General features: G+C 37.5%; 1 protein-coding gene across 2 annotated transcripts; it reads right to left on the bottom strand.

The window, feature by feature from the left end:
* Positions 1–1,692: 1,692 nt before the first annotated feature.
* On the bottom strand, positions 1,693–16,841 carry slc37a2 (solute carrier family 37 member 2). Of its 2 annotated transcripts, XM_071460477.1 has the most exons (19): positions 16,507–16,841; positions 16,206–16,375; positions 14,033–14,114; positions 12,905–12,995; positions 11,715–11,793; positions 11,487–11,622; positions 9,489–9,565; positions 8,109–8,275; positions 7,431–7,468; positions 7,200–7,349; positions 5,960–6,050; positions 5,789–5,851; positions 5,126–5,211; positions 4,945–4,993; positions 4,185–4,258; positions 3,947–4,025; positions 3,050–3,147; positions 2,798–2,862; positions 1,693–1,987 (listed from the first exon to the last, which is right to left on the bottom strand). In XM_071460477.1, exons 2-19 carry the CDS (start codon positions 16,262–16,264, stop codon positions 1,972–1,974), a joined length of 1,500 nt encoding a protein of 499 aa, XP_071316578.1. In that variant the 5' UTR covers positions 16,265–16,375; positions 16,507–16,841; the 3' UTR covers positions 1,693–1,971. The 2 variants fall into 2 exon arrangements, with proteins under 2 accessions (XP_071316578.1, XP_071316576.1); XM_071460475.1 differs by having other exon boundaries at positions 16,206–16,815.
* Positions 16,842–17,679: the final 838 nt, after the last annotated feature.

Here is a 17,679-nt window from a genome sequence, read left to right on the forward strand (position 1 = left end):
TTACAATCAGATTCACTTTTTTTTATTTAAAGGCTCAGTTATTTCCTTTTAACAGCTGAATCGTGTAGTTTTTAGCAAAGATTTCTTCTCAAACAGGACAAAACTGTGTATTTGCTGGGGACCATTTTCAGCTGTGGATCACTACACATTTAATGAGTATTTCCAGCTGTTGAATGGCAGAGTGGGATTGGTTCAAAATAAACATCTAAGGCCATGTTTGTGTTAATGAATGAACATGTGCAACTCATTGGCTCATTGTTCTTTAAAATATTTTTGGCCTTAAATGAAGCTCTGTGTTACAGAAATAAGATATATCTTTATACACATCTGTCTTTTTCTACACAGACAGTGCTTTTCATGGGATTTGTTGAAAACAAGAAAAATATTGACTATCACCAGACTTTTCCTTTAATATGGATGTGAGGATGTGAGAAATTCTGACCTCTGCTGGTCGAACCCAGACCTTCCGTTGGAGACTTGGGGATTCTGCTTGATTTGTCTCTTATTTCGTGCTTGTTGTTCTGTTTAATACAGACACTCATAAAACTACCTTTCAGACCTTAAGTCAAGGTCTGACTACTCTTGTTTGTCCTGTTGTTTAGTTACCTTTGTTAAATGAATTTCTGTTTTGCGTGTCCTTTGTATATTTTATTTTAGAGAAATGTTTTGCAGTGGTACGAAACTCAGCAAAGTAACTCATGACTTCATACATCAAAGAAAACCAACCACTATAACCGTGATGTTATATTATGTTACAGCAGGTACCTTTTTAAAGTAAAGTTTCTACTGATGTAACTGAAACTACCATGGTAAAGAGTGGCTAAAGTGCCATATGATCCTCTGAGTGTCTGGGAATCGTTTGTCTTCGCCTCTAAATTCAGGGACCCTAATTAACTTGTATTTACTATCATTAAACAGAACATGTGAGTCCTGGGTTTGACTTTCTTTCTTTTTACCTCTGTCAAGGAGGTTATGTTTTCATCCATGCTTGTTTATTTGTCAACAGGATTATGCAAAAAGCACTGAACCACTTTCCACCGAACTTGGTGGGGGGATGGGACATGAGCCAGAGAAGAAACCATTATTACCACAACCAACCAAATTTTGGTGCAGATCTGGTTAAAGGGACGGATCCAGGAATTTTTCATCACTTTCCTTAATATTGCACAATATGGGATTTTTCTTCAGTCTTTTCAGCAATTTCTCAGAAATAGTGTAAATGTAAGCAACATATTTATGGTGTTGAGATCTATGGTTGTACAATTTGGTGCAGATCCAGATAATAATCCAGATCTGACAGATATGTGTAGGATTGTTTTGCCTTCCTGTGATGAGGATTACATGACAAACGTGTTTACGTGAACTGTGAATTCCACCATGAAAAGCTTGCGTACAACTAGGAAAGAAGAAAAAGGAAGCCTTTGTTAAATTCAAAGTCGTATTTAGTTCTTGTTTTTCCTCACATGCTGTAAGTGCCACATTTTGCTTTATATTCATAACTTCATCCATGACGTTGACATAGATGAAAAGTGGTCTGATATTTTTAAAAAAGGGAGGTGTACAATTTTTATATATTATCATATATTAACTTAAAATTATCTCATTCTGTGTCCCTGAATGTTGGCCTGTACTGAACCATCGAGTATTGTGAGGATGCAGGATAAGACAGAAAAAGACAAAATTAAGAAAAGGCACAGTATATACACTTTAATGATAAAAGAATAAGAAAAAAACAAGTTAGAATGAGTAGATTAATCATAAAAAAGCTTTGTCTTGACAAAGACATATTTCTTGCTGTTTTACAATAAGAAGAAGGCTTCAATCGTCTGCTGAGTGCCATCAATCTTCCACTGATAGCTTGGTTTCCATTAGGCCAGAATGGAAAGAGGTTGTTCAATGTATGGTGAGGTAAGTTTCAGCATTGTTTCCCTCTTTTATGTGTTTGGTTCCCTCTTTGTTTGTGTGAGTAATTCAGATTTCTTTGAACCTGCAATAAAAAATGTAATCGATAAAAAGTTATAACTGGCTTGAGTATGACTGTTACAACATATAAAACGCAATGTAATATAATAGCACTGTTCATAATTTTAATATCCTTATTAAAATTCTCCTTTATTCATTGTTTAGAGGAATAATTTGACATGTTAGGAAATACCCTTATCTGTGGACCTGCCGAGTGTTGGATGAGAAGATTGATACCACTCTCATGTGTTGGAGTCAGGAGACTGTTAGCTTAGCTTAGCATAAAGACTGGAAACGGGAGGAAAACCTAGCAAGGCTCAGCTCAAAGATTCCTTATTGAGTCATACTTGGATAGTTTAATCCATACAAAGACAACATTGGTTTTATAGGGAGTTATATAGTGTAACTCTTTCTTAGTGAATAGCAGTTTGTATAATAAGTCTATCCAACACTCTCCCTGCTGTTGTTCACCATGAAATAATTTTATCACATAACTCCCCATTAAACCACAATTTATCAATTTAACATTTCTGTTTTTTGTACAGATTAAACAAATGATACATGTTAATTAACTTTAGACTTTGTTTCCTGTGGTCAGAGTGAGGCTAGCTATTTCTCCCTGCCTCCAGTCCTTATGCTAAACTAAGCTAATAACCTCCTGACAGTGACAGTGGTGTCATCCTTCTTATCAAACTCACTACAAGAAAGTGAATAAGGCTATTTCCCTAAATGTTGAACTCTTCCTTCAAAGAATGAATTTCAAATGCTTATTTGATCAAACACTGCCTGAAATGTCCTTTCTGATGCTAAAACGGGGGCCTGTGGTGATACTCACCCTCTGACTCGGGGACCACGTCCACACCAACCCTGAGCTTCCTTGTAAACAAGCCTGGACAAAAACTGAAGGCAAGCAGACAATGCGTCAGTCAGGGTGTCGTTACACAACTACAGGAACACCATCTTCATCAGCCAAGACAATTCAACAATCCAAATCATGGCTCAAATAAACTAAATCTCAGCCTAATGTTCAAAGCCTTGTCGTAAAAGATTAAAGTAATGTGAGTAGAGATAAAGTGGTGTTTCTAACCAGGCAGGCCAAGACATCTGCAGAGATGAGCATGTAGAAGACGTTGTTCCAGCCAGTAGGAGAGATCACTCCGGCTAACAGAGGACCCAATGCAGCTCCTGCAGGGAACACACCGTCATTATTACACTGAAGCCTGTCTGTTGACTCTTAATATCTAACATCAAACACTTTCAACCTTTTAGATTTTTTAATGCATTTACATCTAAACATCATAAAGTACTGAAATGTTCCTACCTCTAAAATATTAACACTGAAATGCCAAATGTTAAATTTTAAATACAAAAGGACGGAGAAAAATAGAAGAACAAGAGGATTATTCCATATCCTAATATTTCATATAAATGACAGTTAAAATGATAGTGTTGGCTCCAGAGTGTTGGCTCCGTTTTCTTCAGCATCAAGTGTTGGCAACTCTCACACTTCTGACTGGAAAAGCTTTCAGACACTGTCTCATACCAATCAAACAGATGTAGACGGTAACAAATTTTCTTTGACTTGGTAAACATGGGCATCACAGAGCAGCAGGATTCATTTCAGGGGTTGCTTCACAAGGAAATTGAATTAAATTAAAATGAACATTTTCCCAGTCCACCTCAGTGGTATCTGGGTATTTAGATAGTTAGACACAAGTTGAGATATCTGTGAATTGTATTTAGTTTGTGGCACATCATTTAAAAAATACATTTAGAAAATCCCACAGCAACCAAAAGAACAAGCTAAAATAAGCAAAAAGACACCATATAGCCATGGGGAACTACAGAGTTGGTGCTAATGTTGATCTGATCTATTGTTAATATTACTACTAATGATTGGAGGAGAGTTAAAAGAGTAATTGCAAGTAAGAAATCAAAATGGAAAAAAAGATGAATCTCTACATTTGTGATGCTCGACACCTACCTATAGAACCAGTCCCATCAATAATCGCTGTCACTGTCGACAGTGCCCTGGAGTTTCCTCTCAGACTCTCATGTGTTCCCTGTTACAACAAACACATTGTGTAAGTAGAACCAGTGCTTTACCGTTTTCATTTTAGAAAATGTTTACTTCACAAAAGACTTGTTGCTTATCTTGGTTGATTATTTCTGGTTTAACAGATGATGGAGAAATAAAACGGAGGGTTTCACATGATGCTCACCAGGTCAGCAGATACAGCTGTAGTGATGAGGGCGTACGGTCCATTCACAAGGCCTCCACACACCAGCAGCATACCTACATAATGGAAAAACAGCTCTAAGTCAAAAGGCTATAACTTATACTCATTTTGTACTCTTAAACAGGACCAGTCTGTTGTCAGAGCCACTGATAAAATTGCCACAACAATAGGACAAGATATAGGATCTTGATCAAGCATTTGGTGACCCATTCAGTTACTAGACGATATTGTTAACAATTGCCTCATTGAATATATGGCATTTGCTGTGTGATGTAGCACGTCTGCGCTTTTTCCCTGTAGGTTTATGTTTCATAATAGCTTTAATAATAATATAATATAATAATACTTTTTTTTCTAATGGTAGCAGGGGCAGTCTTCATCACTTTAATATGATGTGTGAAGCCCTGACAGTGAAATTGTTAAAAGCTCATCAACAAAACGTGCAAATCAAAACTTGGATACACTTCAGAAATGGAATTCCCCACCTTTGAATAAATTTAAGACAATAGTTGCAATATGCACACAATATGCAGCAGTGTGTTTTTATGTCAGCGTATCTTAAGAGATTGGGCGTTGGGCGTAGATTTTACTGAATATATCTTAATTTAATCCTGTTTGACCATCCAACATGAAGATTTCCCTGAACATTTTAACTATAAAATGAACCACATAAGCCACTGACAAGCTATTGTGTAAAAATGTTAAAATGGGTCAAAAAAAAAAAAAAGTAAAGGACCCTTACCAATTGTAGTACCAAGGCTCCTCTGTCCAATGTAATTATAGAGGAAAAGCTAGAACATGAACAAAACAATCAGCAGACATCACACATTAAACTTTATGTTCCCTTGATAACAACTACATAGAAAAAATCTATGCTATGTCGGAAATTATTATCACTATTTATTCAATGAGGTGACACTCACCATGGGAGCAGCAACAAGCAACATGACGCAGCAAGTTGTGGCTCTCCCACCGGTGTAGTCCGACACAAGGCCTGCCATAATGCCTCCTGTACACACAAAACATATCCAGTCACATTGCATCTTCCTGGCAGCATCGTGATAATCATAAATTAAAATTGCAGGAGATCCAGTCCTATGAGATCCAGGGACTTGATTTGAAACAGACCTGAGGTTAATTAAACATTCTTTTCTCTGATGATGATTATGATGAATCATGAACTTTCAGCTGGGAGAGAGTCTGCTTGGATTCATTTGGGTAATAGAAATATTGATGAGGAACCTTGACATCCTCCTGGCTAATGATAAAGCCTTCGCTGAAGAATGTAGCCACAAATAAACGCTGTCAGGATTTGAATCCTACAAGCAAGAGAATATAAAATTGGGAAATCGAATTGTAGATATTGCACTCCCTCTACTGAAAACTTACGGCATTGCATTTATAGTACCTAAATACTTTATTTTTTAAATGTCTAATTCTAACCTGAAAAGTTGAGTCATGTCAAGGTTGATAAAATTGGACTGGTAAAATTCAGACACCTACTTTCAAGATGAAAATTTTACACTTAGAGATTCAAGTTATTAAGGATGAGCATTCAAGCATGAAAGGGATCAATCTGTCCTTACCCACAATTCCTCCTACATCAAACAGTGTCGACATGTCTCCTGCCTCTTTTGCCTTAAAATGTGCTGAAAATGAGAAACAAAACCCACATTATCTTCAAAAATTACTTTAAATGATGTGGATAAAGGTATATCACATGTATGATATCATAAAGAGTGTGAGTAAACACTGACCAACATTTGAAATGTAAAGAGGAAGCCAGTACAGGAAAGTGTAGCTGACCAGCTTGGCAAACAGTAGACAGAGAGAAAACTCCACCACTCCCTGTGTGAGACACGAAACAGAATGAATTATCATATCAAAATATTTTCACTGTTACACAGCTACAATTCACAGTGAACTTTCTGACACACACTAGGCAGATAAGTAAATAAAAGTGAAAATAACCCATTCAACCCCACAGTTTGACATGACAAGAATAAGGCTGAGTATCAGATAAAAGTTTTGTATGGTGGAAACAACAATAATCGATGCCAAATCAATGCTTTTTACATTACCTCTCACTGAGAAATATGTTAATGCTCTAATTTTGTCTCATGACAAATGAGCAGTAAAATACAATCTAAAACCATCAAAACTATGGTTTAAATGAGGAACTGGCAAATCAAATAAAGGGGTAAATAAAACTACAAATTCTGTTTTTCTTTGTTTTTCTCCTACCTGGATTAATGTACTTGCAGATACATGACTTACCGCCCACATCTCAGATTTGTTTATCAATTCAAATAGGTCTGATTTGTCTGATGGGTCTCACTGACAGCATTTTGCATGGTCAGATATTTGTAGTCAGGATAAAGAATTAGAAGTTGTTTTCCTTCATAGATAGATAGCTGCTCATAGCATTCATGAAAAAAATGACAGGAAAACAGCCACAAGAAACACAATTGTCCTTCTGTGACACATCAGAATATCTTCAGCGAAAAAGGCCAAACGCCTCATTCACAAGAAACTCTGTCTCTGAGTGCAGTGTCTCAAAAATTGATGACCCTGAATCTTAGGAGTCTTCTTTTTTCTTTTTTTTTTTCTATCAGCATAAAGCCATTACAGTTGCTCGATGCCACAGTGTCATTCCTGATACCACCACCAGAGGTTGCCAAAGTAAACAAGCAAACAAACCCTACACATTGTGGCATTTTATCTTTCAAACTGTGTTTACTTTACAAATTCAAAATATTAAATACATAACCATCATTAATTTTATGTTTATTAACAAATTCAAAATATTAAATACATAATCATCATTAATTTTATGTTTATTAACAAATTCAAAATATTAAATACATAATCATCATTAATTTGATGTTTATTAACAACTTCAAAATATGAAATCCTGTAGTAGAGATTGAAAACCAGCAGCTTCCAACCTAATCAAACAAACCAGACATGTTCATGGTTAAAACAGTTTTTACTTACAGGTATCCTGAGAGCCCCACAGAAGCTAATGGCCTCAGCGTGGTCCTCGATAACCTCCTGAGATTCAGTGGAGATGGCACCGTTGACGGTTCGGTCACTGTGGGGCGAGTTCTGGAGGAGAGGTTCCACCTCATCACTATCCTGATCGCTCTATTGCACACACACATACATGAGTTCAGGCAGTGTTGTTATGGATTATTGAGGAGGATCAATGTTTCTGATGTAACTCACATGGTGCTGAGGAGGAGAACAGTTAACGTCCTCAGGTTCTGAATAACAGAGACGAAAGGATGAGAATGACACAAATGTAAATATGACAGATTTTAAGGTTCCAGCAGGTTTCACACATAGATGCAATTAATTACTGATTTATCTGACTCAATTCAATCAATAAACTTATTAGCCAATCAACAGAAAATTAATTAATACCCAATTTTATATAATTTTGATACTCAACATATTTAGCATAAATGTCAAAACTTTCTGTAAAATAAATAAAGAAATATATATATAATATATATAATGTATAATAAATATATGAATCAACAATAAAAAATAAGCCTAAGCCCTAATGATTTTCTGTCTTTTGGCCAGTATCAAGGTTTGTACTGACCACTTTCTGTAGGGTTACATCATTTACAGACACATGTAGCACATAACGAACACACCAAAAGACATTATTAGTTGCTAGGGACAGTAGCCCAGATACATCTGATGATGATGATACTTCTAAGGATGGCAACAGGTGTCAACACACCACAATAATTGCAGTTTCTCTGAAGCGCATCATACACTGCTGGCTACACTGCTATGAGACACAAAGTGCATCTCATAGAAAATACATAGGGGCAAGCTTCATCGCTCTGGCATAGTGTGGTGTGTGGGTTTATCTGATGAACAGAAACTAACTCTCAACCAGGAAGAAGAAGCACAGGATGCCAGTGGATGCGATGATGATCCCTGGGACAATGAAGGACATTCCCCACCGCGAGGAGACGAAGGCTCCTGCGATGAGGGAGCCCAAGATGTTTCCCACTGAGGTGTGGGAGTTCCACACACCCATGATGAACCCACGCCTGATGATAAAAACACAAGCACACAAGGAAGGGAAATGAGGATATAGGTATTGCTTCAGATATATGGTTTTGGATTCTAAAAGCATATAAACAGACTTTTACACCTTTTGTATGCTACTATAATATGTCTGCAAATCTTCAGCAGTTCCTCTATCAGTCATCAGCCATGTTAAAGGGGTGTTTCATCCTCTTAAGAAATATGATTATTTGTTCTAATTCCCGTAGTGATATTCAGATTGATATTAATGTCTGTGTTAAATTGGGAACTGGAGAAAGGACATGGTTAGTTTAGCTTAGCATGAGGCTAGGGCAAAACAACTAGCCTGGCTGTGTACCTACCAAGACTTCTAGAGCTCATTAATAAATATGATGTATCGCATTTGTTTAATTTGTACGCAAACTAAAATTGATAAAATCCTGTCTGCCAGCATAACTCCCTCACCACAACAAGGCAAATGCCTGTATGAATACAACTTTAATCGTCAAAAAAAGTACATTGAGCACATGACCCCTTCTAAAACCACAAATGGGAGTTTTACATTCCATTTGCATATGAACTAAATAAATAAGATACAATGTATTAATTGTAAACTAAGCTGAGGCTGAGCACTTCCTGACTGCAGCTCCAAACTTAACACACAGGCATGAGATTGATTTCACCTCACTCTAAACAAGTGGATTTCAGAAAATGTTGAACTATTCCTTTAATGATCAATAACTAATTGACCATTTGAAGCTTAAATAAATGAATGAAAACAAAAAAACATACATTTGGGTAACTCTGAATCTTAAAACACAAAACTGTACAAGTTTTAAACTGACCAGCTTCATGTAAACACAGAAGTTACAGTGACCAGGTTATTGTAGTGCATGTAAACATGTTGTCTCTGAGTAACCTGGTTTCTTTTGTGCAAGTAAGCATAACCCATGGCTGTAGACCAGCCAGTGAAAAGGGTGGGGCCTGTTCAGATAGGTGTGGGACTGTTGTTGCAAAGTCCTCATTTTGATGTGCTTGTTGTTCTACTTTGTTAAGAACAAGTTTAACCAGTTACTGAACTTCCACACATATTTAACAGGCAGCTTAGATTTAGGATATGAATCTGGAGCGTCTGAGGGGTCTGAGTTTCACTGTGCTGTCAAAACGTGACAACAGTCAGCTACAAAACAGACATCTAATACTGCATAGTCAGCAGAACTGCACCCCGGTACTCACTTCCCCTTTCCAAACCAGTTGCCAACACAAGCCACCACTGCTGGCCAACCAGTGGTCTGCACCAGCCCATTCATGACCTGCAGAGTGAAGCAAACAGAGGGAGAAACCATCCTGTGTTAATTTATGGAGTAAGTCAAGTGTCATAGCCATGGTACAAATTCTACATCTAAAGGAGGATGGGAGGTGACCCGTGCACAGTGCGTGTTAACATTCCCACACCAAATCTATATAAGCCCACACACATGCCTGCAGTCATATGATGCAGTGGTGAGTCATGTGATACGTGTGAGTAAAGCCTGACTAAGCCCCCGTGAGATCTCTACATTTTAAAGGCAAGAGATGATAAATGAGGTCTGTACTAACCCACAAAGCTGACAGTGATCACACCTCTAACTGGGCAAAAGGGTTATTCATTAACACAATAAATACGTGATTTCTTGATAGCTACATGCGGGTGATTTAGTCTTTTCACTGTCCTTTTTAGATATTGGATTTTGATATCTCTTATGTCAAAGAGAACCATTTTTCCTTACAAATTAAAGATCTAATTAGTGCAAGTTTGACTAATCATCATTTATAGCATGAGTAATATTTCTAGTTATAGTTTCCCATAGGTTTTAAATTTGCATGTGAAATTTGGGATGGGTAATGTGATGGTCCTGAAGCTCATCTGACACTTCAGAGCTAGAAAAGAGCATTTCATTTATAAGCTACAAACTAGTGTAAATACTTTTTTATTTTTCATTTTTTCACTCTCTAGTTCTCAAATATGCTTTGCTGCTTTTTTCTGCCTCACATAAATGTAAATTGAATATCTTTGGGCTTTGGACAGTGGATTAGAGAAAACAAGCAATTTGCAGATACCACCTTGGGTCTGGAAAATAATGATGGGAATGTTTCACTATATTCTGACATTTTAGAGCCTAAATAAGTAAACAGGAAAATAATCATTAGCTGAAACCTTAATATAAAAGATGGGAAATGAGGCATTGAGTGTGTATACAGAAGGGAACCTTCACTAAGCACTTGGTGATGAGTTAGCAATCAACAGCCAAGCCGATCTCCGTGCTTCCCTCTTTCTGTACTAAAGTGATTTTGTGGTATGCAGTAGTTCTGCCTGCCAAAACGGACAAGAGTTTTGTTTAGAGCAATTCAAATCTTCCTAGTTTCTGTACAAGGAATATAAGGAGAATAAGTTCTATACACAAAAAAATGTCAATGTTTTGAAGTGCTATTATTTCATGACATGCAAAAGCTTGTCCATCCACAGTGCACTTTTGTGCAGAGTCTCAGGCTACAGTGCAGGTTTCCAGACACAATCGGTGAGCACAGGTTTTGGTCTCTGCGCAGGCATGACAGTACCAAGGAAGCAGTGCACAGTCACAGCTCAAGCCTGTTGTTCTCCAAGAAATAGTTAGAGCAAGTAAGGTCCTGTGACACCACCAACGGAAGTTTTAAAAATTCTGTTTGCTTAATGATTGAACAAATACAATACAACATGTTAATTAATGAGCCTTAGAGGTGCTGGTAGGTGTGTATTTGAAATGTGGTTCAGTTTGGTAAGGTTTGTTTACACATCAGTGTTTGTGACCACAGCAGTTCAACAGACCTATATCAATCCAAGTGAAGAAACACAAAATGTTACCAGTACATCTATAGTCATACATATATGAATAAATAAAGGTACAGATCAGGCCTTTAAAGAAGATCTGTGGTAAATTCTTGTAAACAAACCAATTTTATGTCTGTTCCTCCTTGAAGTTTTGCAAAGCCTATTTTTTTTTTTAAATATTTCAAATCCTGCATAGTTTATAGCCATGTTTGCTGGAGTCCAGTCTTCTTCCTTGCATCCTCATGCATCCTCATGCATATGTAAGCAAAGTGGTGATGACGGTATGACTGATGATGTCTAATTGATACCGCTGTACAGAACAGAAGAGGCCAGCCCATCAATAAGTTGCTTCCTATGTCCAGATGATGGTGGTGTTGTGTGTTTACCTGGATGGCGGCGTAGTACCCTAATGAGTGGATGTTCCAGTAGTAGCCGAGGCCAAACAGAGTTGTAAACAGCCCACTCGACAGCATCCCAGCACTCAGGTAGTACCGCAGAGGCAAGCGCTCTCCAAATATCCCACTGTGAACACAAGAAAATGATTATGAATCAATGTTGCACACACAGGCAGACAAAAAACATTACAAGGTCTGTTAGCAACAGCATATACAAACCTGAAAAACATGCCTATGGCATAGGCAACCAGGAAACAGTTATCCAAGACCCCAAACAGTGTCTGATAGTTGTCTTGGTCTAGAGAGATGACAAAAATAAAACTAAAATAAAATCAGTTTTCTCTCATTTCACACCCACCAACGTGGACAGTTGTGCCTGCTAAAATGCAGGGTCGAGCCACAGAATCAAGCCAAGATAAAACCCAGGGTCTCTGCAGTGATAGGGGAGCCTGTGCCTGGATTAAGAGCCTTCCTATACTGCACCTTATGATACCTTAATACCAAAAAATGACAGTATATTTTGAGGATGACCATTTTTGCTCTCAACTACTCACACTTAGCATAGACAGTTACAGAATTTAAAAGTCTGATACCAACACCCATCATGGAAATGAAAATATAAGATAATCTATATGTAGTGAAGGATTTAGCTGGTCCAGGGGTTTATATGTTGGATTGGGGTGTTTTTGTCAATCCATAAAAAATCTAATTAAAGAGACCCTGATACAGAGACTGGACTTCAATTTAGAAAACTTTACTGAAGGCTGAAGGTGTCAGGTACATGGCCACATAAAGTGCTTACAGTACTACAGTCTTCTCCAATGTAGGTGTGGGTGTGTGTGTGTGGTTTCATTAATTATGCCATACAATAAGGAATACAAGTCCAATAGTTAGAACTGAATTAAATGGACTAAAGCAACATTCACAGCAGATCTCCACCCAACTTCAACCTGTCTAGAAGTCTTAATGGCCAGAGTAACTAAAGATGCCTGTGTGGGTGTACAGGACCTGTAACAGTGGGTCAAAGTTCACATGTGTTGGAGGGAAATCTCTCATCAACAATACTGCATTTACTACAGGAGGGCTAGCAACTTTCAGAGCTTAACTGCTAAAACCTCACAAAGCTCTCTAGTAAACATTATGTAGCTAATGACACGAGGCAACTGGTGAAACAGGCAAACAGGCAGGTATTGCGTGTATACTGCCTTTGCAGTTAGTATACACAGAAACAGCTATTTTAGTATTAATATATAATATTATACAGTATATATCTTGAATTCTATTTCCGTACACCTGTTTTTATTATCAAAAAAATCCTAGATCTGCTCTCATATAAAAAACATCAATATAAATGGCCCAGTCAGTGAAGTATCCAAGTTGACTATGGCGACATCAAGAAAAGGACTTACCAAAAGGCGCCCAGTCACACCAGGTATCATTATTGGTTATGTTAAGGTCTGTTGGCCGAATGACTGTGGAACAGTTTCTGTGCAGCTCACTCTGAATATCAGAGAGAAAAACATTAAAGGAAGCAGATGATACAGTGCAAACAAAACATTATGAGACAAATAATGGAAAGTACCAAAGTCATAAAGTCACTGGTTGATGATGTGTCTTTTTTCAAAATACAAAGTGTATATTTCATGGTCTCTCATGAGACTAGACATACCCATTTTAACTGCAAATTATTTGTGTCTGCTGTTGATAAAATGTAACCTTCAAAGACAATACCAGCTATTACTTATTTTCAGACCATTTACAACAAATCATAAACTTGAATCTAAACAACCAAATGCTTTTTCAGCATCTAAAGGAATTATGGCTGTGGATGAAGAGCACTTCATATAAAATACTTAGTGTATGTACAACATTTCTGGGAGGTTTATCCTTTTTTGAAGCAAAATCTTTATGCAGTGTTTGGAGCTCCTCAAGAATTATGAGTTACTGCTCTGATAGAGCTGCTGGGAGTTTCGGTTAATTTGTATGAAACAGAAAATCTTCAACTTCAGCTGCATTTGGGTAAAATTTTCTTAGGCATTTGTTTACTTCTGCTGGCTCCATGTTAATGTAATAGTCTGTGGTTTTAATCTGACTGTTGTATTTGACCTTGAAAGATAACAAATGGCTTGGAGAGGCACCACTAAGACAGACATTTTGTCTAGTTCTCTGAATAAGAAATTCAGATCATGTTTTCATTTATCTCCTTTGTAATTACTGGTCACAAATTGTGAATAAGCTCAAATTTTACTGCTACATTAACTGGGACTCTAAATGGGAGGCCTGGATTTCTTTACACTGTGTTTTATATCTTTTATTGAATCTACTTAGATGCAAATATCTGGTTGTCTCATTTGTACTTAGCTAAAGTAAAGGAGGAGCAGGGGACAAGACTGACATTTTTGCCTTTTTCATGACTACCAAACTCAAATGAAGGAGCTCCAGAAAGCAACTTACAGGCAAGGTTTGACCCACACTACATGTTCTTTAAAAATCCTGTAACAACTGTAGATAAAAAGGAATCAGACTGTCCCAGTCACCTTGACTATGCTGATAGGTTTCCGTGACAGATGGTAGGCGGTGTAGAAGAGGAAGGTGAGTAAAAGGATGAAACTGCGATACCTGCAAAAGAGAGATTGAAATAAAGGTGTGGTGACAAAATGTATTACCAAAAAGAGGTGTTTATAATCAATTATAATACTGTATTTATAGCTAATTATAATACTGGCTATTATGATTTTTTTAACACAAAAATAAGAAACTTTATATGTAGAAAACTTTCCACTGACGTAGAAATGGGTGTTTGGAAAACACAAATGACATCTAGACATCAACATAAACATAAGGAACCAACTGCAAGCATGTCATGGATCAACTGTGGTCATACTGGGCAATATTGGTGAAATAATAATAACACTGATATATTGGTGGAAGTCACAGTATCAGCTAAGTAAATGCTGGTAAAATGTTCATGCCTAAATCATACACATTATATATGCAGCATAAGGTGACACGTGTGTAATGCCATCTTTCTAATGGTGCTACACTGTTACAGTGTGGTAAAAACACAAAGTTTTAAAATACAGGTTTTTTTTGTTTTTAGTCCATCTTCAAAGGGACATTATATTAGAAACACATCTCAAAGTAAAGCAGCACCACCAGTATCTTTGGCTTTGAAATTTTTTTAATTACAAGTTTATACAAGACCAGTGGTTCTCAACCTTTTTGGCTAGTGAACCCTTACAAAAAAGCATTGGGGGGTTGGGATCCTTGTCACATTTCTGATGTTTAGGAGACGTTTTCAGCTCCACCAGGGAGTAATTTCATCTCTAAACTTCTGCAATGTTTTCACCGCATTGACTGATCAAGGCCCAAAAAAGTTCCACTTTTACCAGATACAATGGTAAAATGTTTCTTAAGCATGGTTGCATCAGTATAAACAATCTATTTATGTAATTATATAATAATATTTTCCAAAATATGCCTTCTGCAGGAGTCTTGTATTGGTTTGCATTAGATTGCACAAGTGTTACCTAACAGACAGGTAGATCAGTGTATGGCACAGCTAAGTGCAATGGGTCCACAGTGTCAGCTTTCATTGGCTCCTCATTGTTTTTTATCACACACACTCAAGACATGGCAGAGCACTGTGAGAAAGAGTCTCAATTAACACAACCTACTCATAACTATAAAGTACACTAGTATGTATGGTATTTTCAATACCATACATACTAGTGTACATACCATACATTTTTATAGTTGATTAACCTTCTGAATTTCCAAACAAAAATGGATGCTCCAGTTTATCAAATGTGTGAATTTGTTGTTGTTTTTTTCCTGTAGTGAATTACAAATCTTTGGATTTTGACTGTTTGCTGAACAAAAGAATCAATCTGAGGGAATCACGTTGGCTCTATGAAATCATGTGCATTCACTGTTTTCTGATGCTTTACAAACCAAAGGAATATTCATTAAATTGAGGAAATAATCGGCAGATTACCAGATAATGACTATAGGTATACATCTAAGTTACAGTCCTACTCTGATAATCTAATATATCTTAGTTACAACAAAGTAATTATTTGGACAAAACCATAATTAGTCAAAATAATCCAAATAATTTGGAATGTTTTATCAACCCAACTTTTGACCATCAGGGACTTGATGTTATATCATATGTCTATATATCCATACCAAACTTTGACTGCATTATCCAACAGTCCGTCCTACCAATGGCTACTTCACGGCAAGCAGCGTGGGGTGATATTAAAAGTTAACATGTCATTAAAAAATAAGTGCTCCATGTCTTGCCAAATTCCTAAAATGCTTTATTTGTCGACGACTGCATCGATTTATTACAGATAAAATCTACGTCGATAAAGGAGGAAGCTCTGAAACGAGGAGTTTGGCGTGGCAGTCAAGTCAGCAAAACCCAGTTGAACCCGGTAAATAACAACCCAGAGGGAAAACAAGCAGCAGTAATGACTTTGAAACATGTACTATGGTGTGGAAAAGTAAGCAGTAACAGAGTGAACCCACTGCGTTTACCTGCCCCAATACAGATCCGCAGAATGTGTTTATCGACGTGGTTCAGACAATCATTCACAGCTGGGAGATAAGTTCACACCAACAACACCCGGCGGCTGTAATGAGGGGCTGTGAGCTGCCTGGGAGTGTAGGGAACAATAGAAACGGACCATAATGGAAACTTACCAACTATCTCTGGAAAACGATGTGATAAGTCGTATGCCGGGAGCCAGAGCGGTGCTCATCTTCGCTGAAAACTTGCAACACACAGCCCGCTGTCAAACCTAACACAGAAGCGCTCACAATTTGGCTCCGCGCATATCCTCCGGGTGCGAGAGAGCGAAGGGACTGCGGGTCTGTTTGTAGCCGGATAACAGGGAAAGATAACCGGCCGCTTATTATAACAGAAACCGGGTCACACAGACCTGCCCAGCCCGGGAGGTAAACAGACGCTTATTCTGTGAGGTGCTATCTAGTGAAAACGGACCTTTATGTCTGGTAAATGCTGGGCGCTGGAGGGATAAAGCAGCAGTCGTTTAGCTCCGTGGTGGGAGATCCGGTCCGTCAACATCCAGCAGCTCTCCATACTGTGCGTTTATATGCGCCGCGCAGGAGAGCCGGCCTACGTCCTGCCTAAAAGGGCGTCCATGTGAATATAAAATAATACTTATTATTAGACTTAGTGTTTATTCCAGGCGATTTTCCAGACGGAGCCTCCCGGTGGCCATGTGACCGATCCCTCCGATGTGAACCGGAAACAGCCGAAGCCTGGCGCACCGCGGTGAGCCCGGATCCTCGATGCTCTCAGCTCCACAAACAAAAAGGTGGCCGCTGTCTTCAGCTGCACGAAGTTAGGGGTCATCTGTAAATTACTGTCTAAATTAATGACTGAAATGTTACATTTACAAATACCTACAGGCTAACTTGAATTAGACCTAATATAATAAAAATTATCAAAATTACTTCAAGTTAGCTCATACTGATTAACATTGGATGTTAGTACTTTATTTATTTATACTATTTTTTTTAAATGACCTTCCTATTTTTTTTTTTTCATTATTATTTTTCTTTCAGCAGCTTCCAAGCCATGTGACCTATTGGTTCAAAGTCTATTTTGAAATGAGTGAGTACAAGGCCCACAGGTGGCTCAGCTTTTCAAATTGAATGTTAGTTGCCAATTAATTAACCAGTCATTTCAGCTCTAACCTATTTATATGATTTTTATCAAGTTATTGTATAACAAAGCTTTTTATTTTAGAAATTGACCAATCACACACTCAGTTGCCAGTTTATTAGCTAAAATTATTTACCTTGTTGATATAAATGGGAAATATCTTGAGTAAATGTATTTAGGTACACTCCACCACGGCAGCTTGAGACAATGGGTTGAATTAAATATGACTTAATTTTAAGCCTATTTACAACAAGTGATGTACAGTTTACAGTACCGCTACCATATCCCAAGGTATACTGGAATGTTTTTGGATTTTTGATTTTTTTTTTGTTCCACACTTAAGATGTTTTTTGTTAATTTAATTACAGAGAATATCATCTGTGCTTTTAGTTATGTCAAATATGTTAGCACATGGTAATGCAGTAGTAAGTACAGACTGACAATCATATTTCTACACAATAGCAAATTACTAAAATTATAGCAGAC

The sequence above is a fragment of the Trachinotus anak genome, unplaced genomic scaffold (genome assembly GCF_046630095.1).
Source record: "Trachinotus anak isolate AG129_WGS33_773 ecotype Australia unplaced genomic scaffold, CSIRO_AGI_Tana_v1 ptg000024l, whole genome shotgun sequence".
NCBI lineage: Eukaryota > Metazoa > Chordata > Actinopteri > Carangiformes > Carangidae > Trachinotus > Trachinotus anak.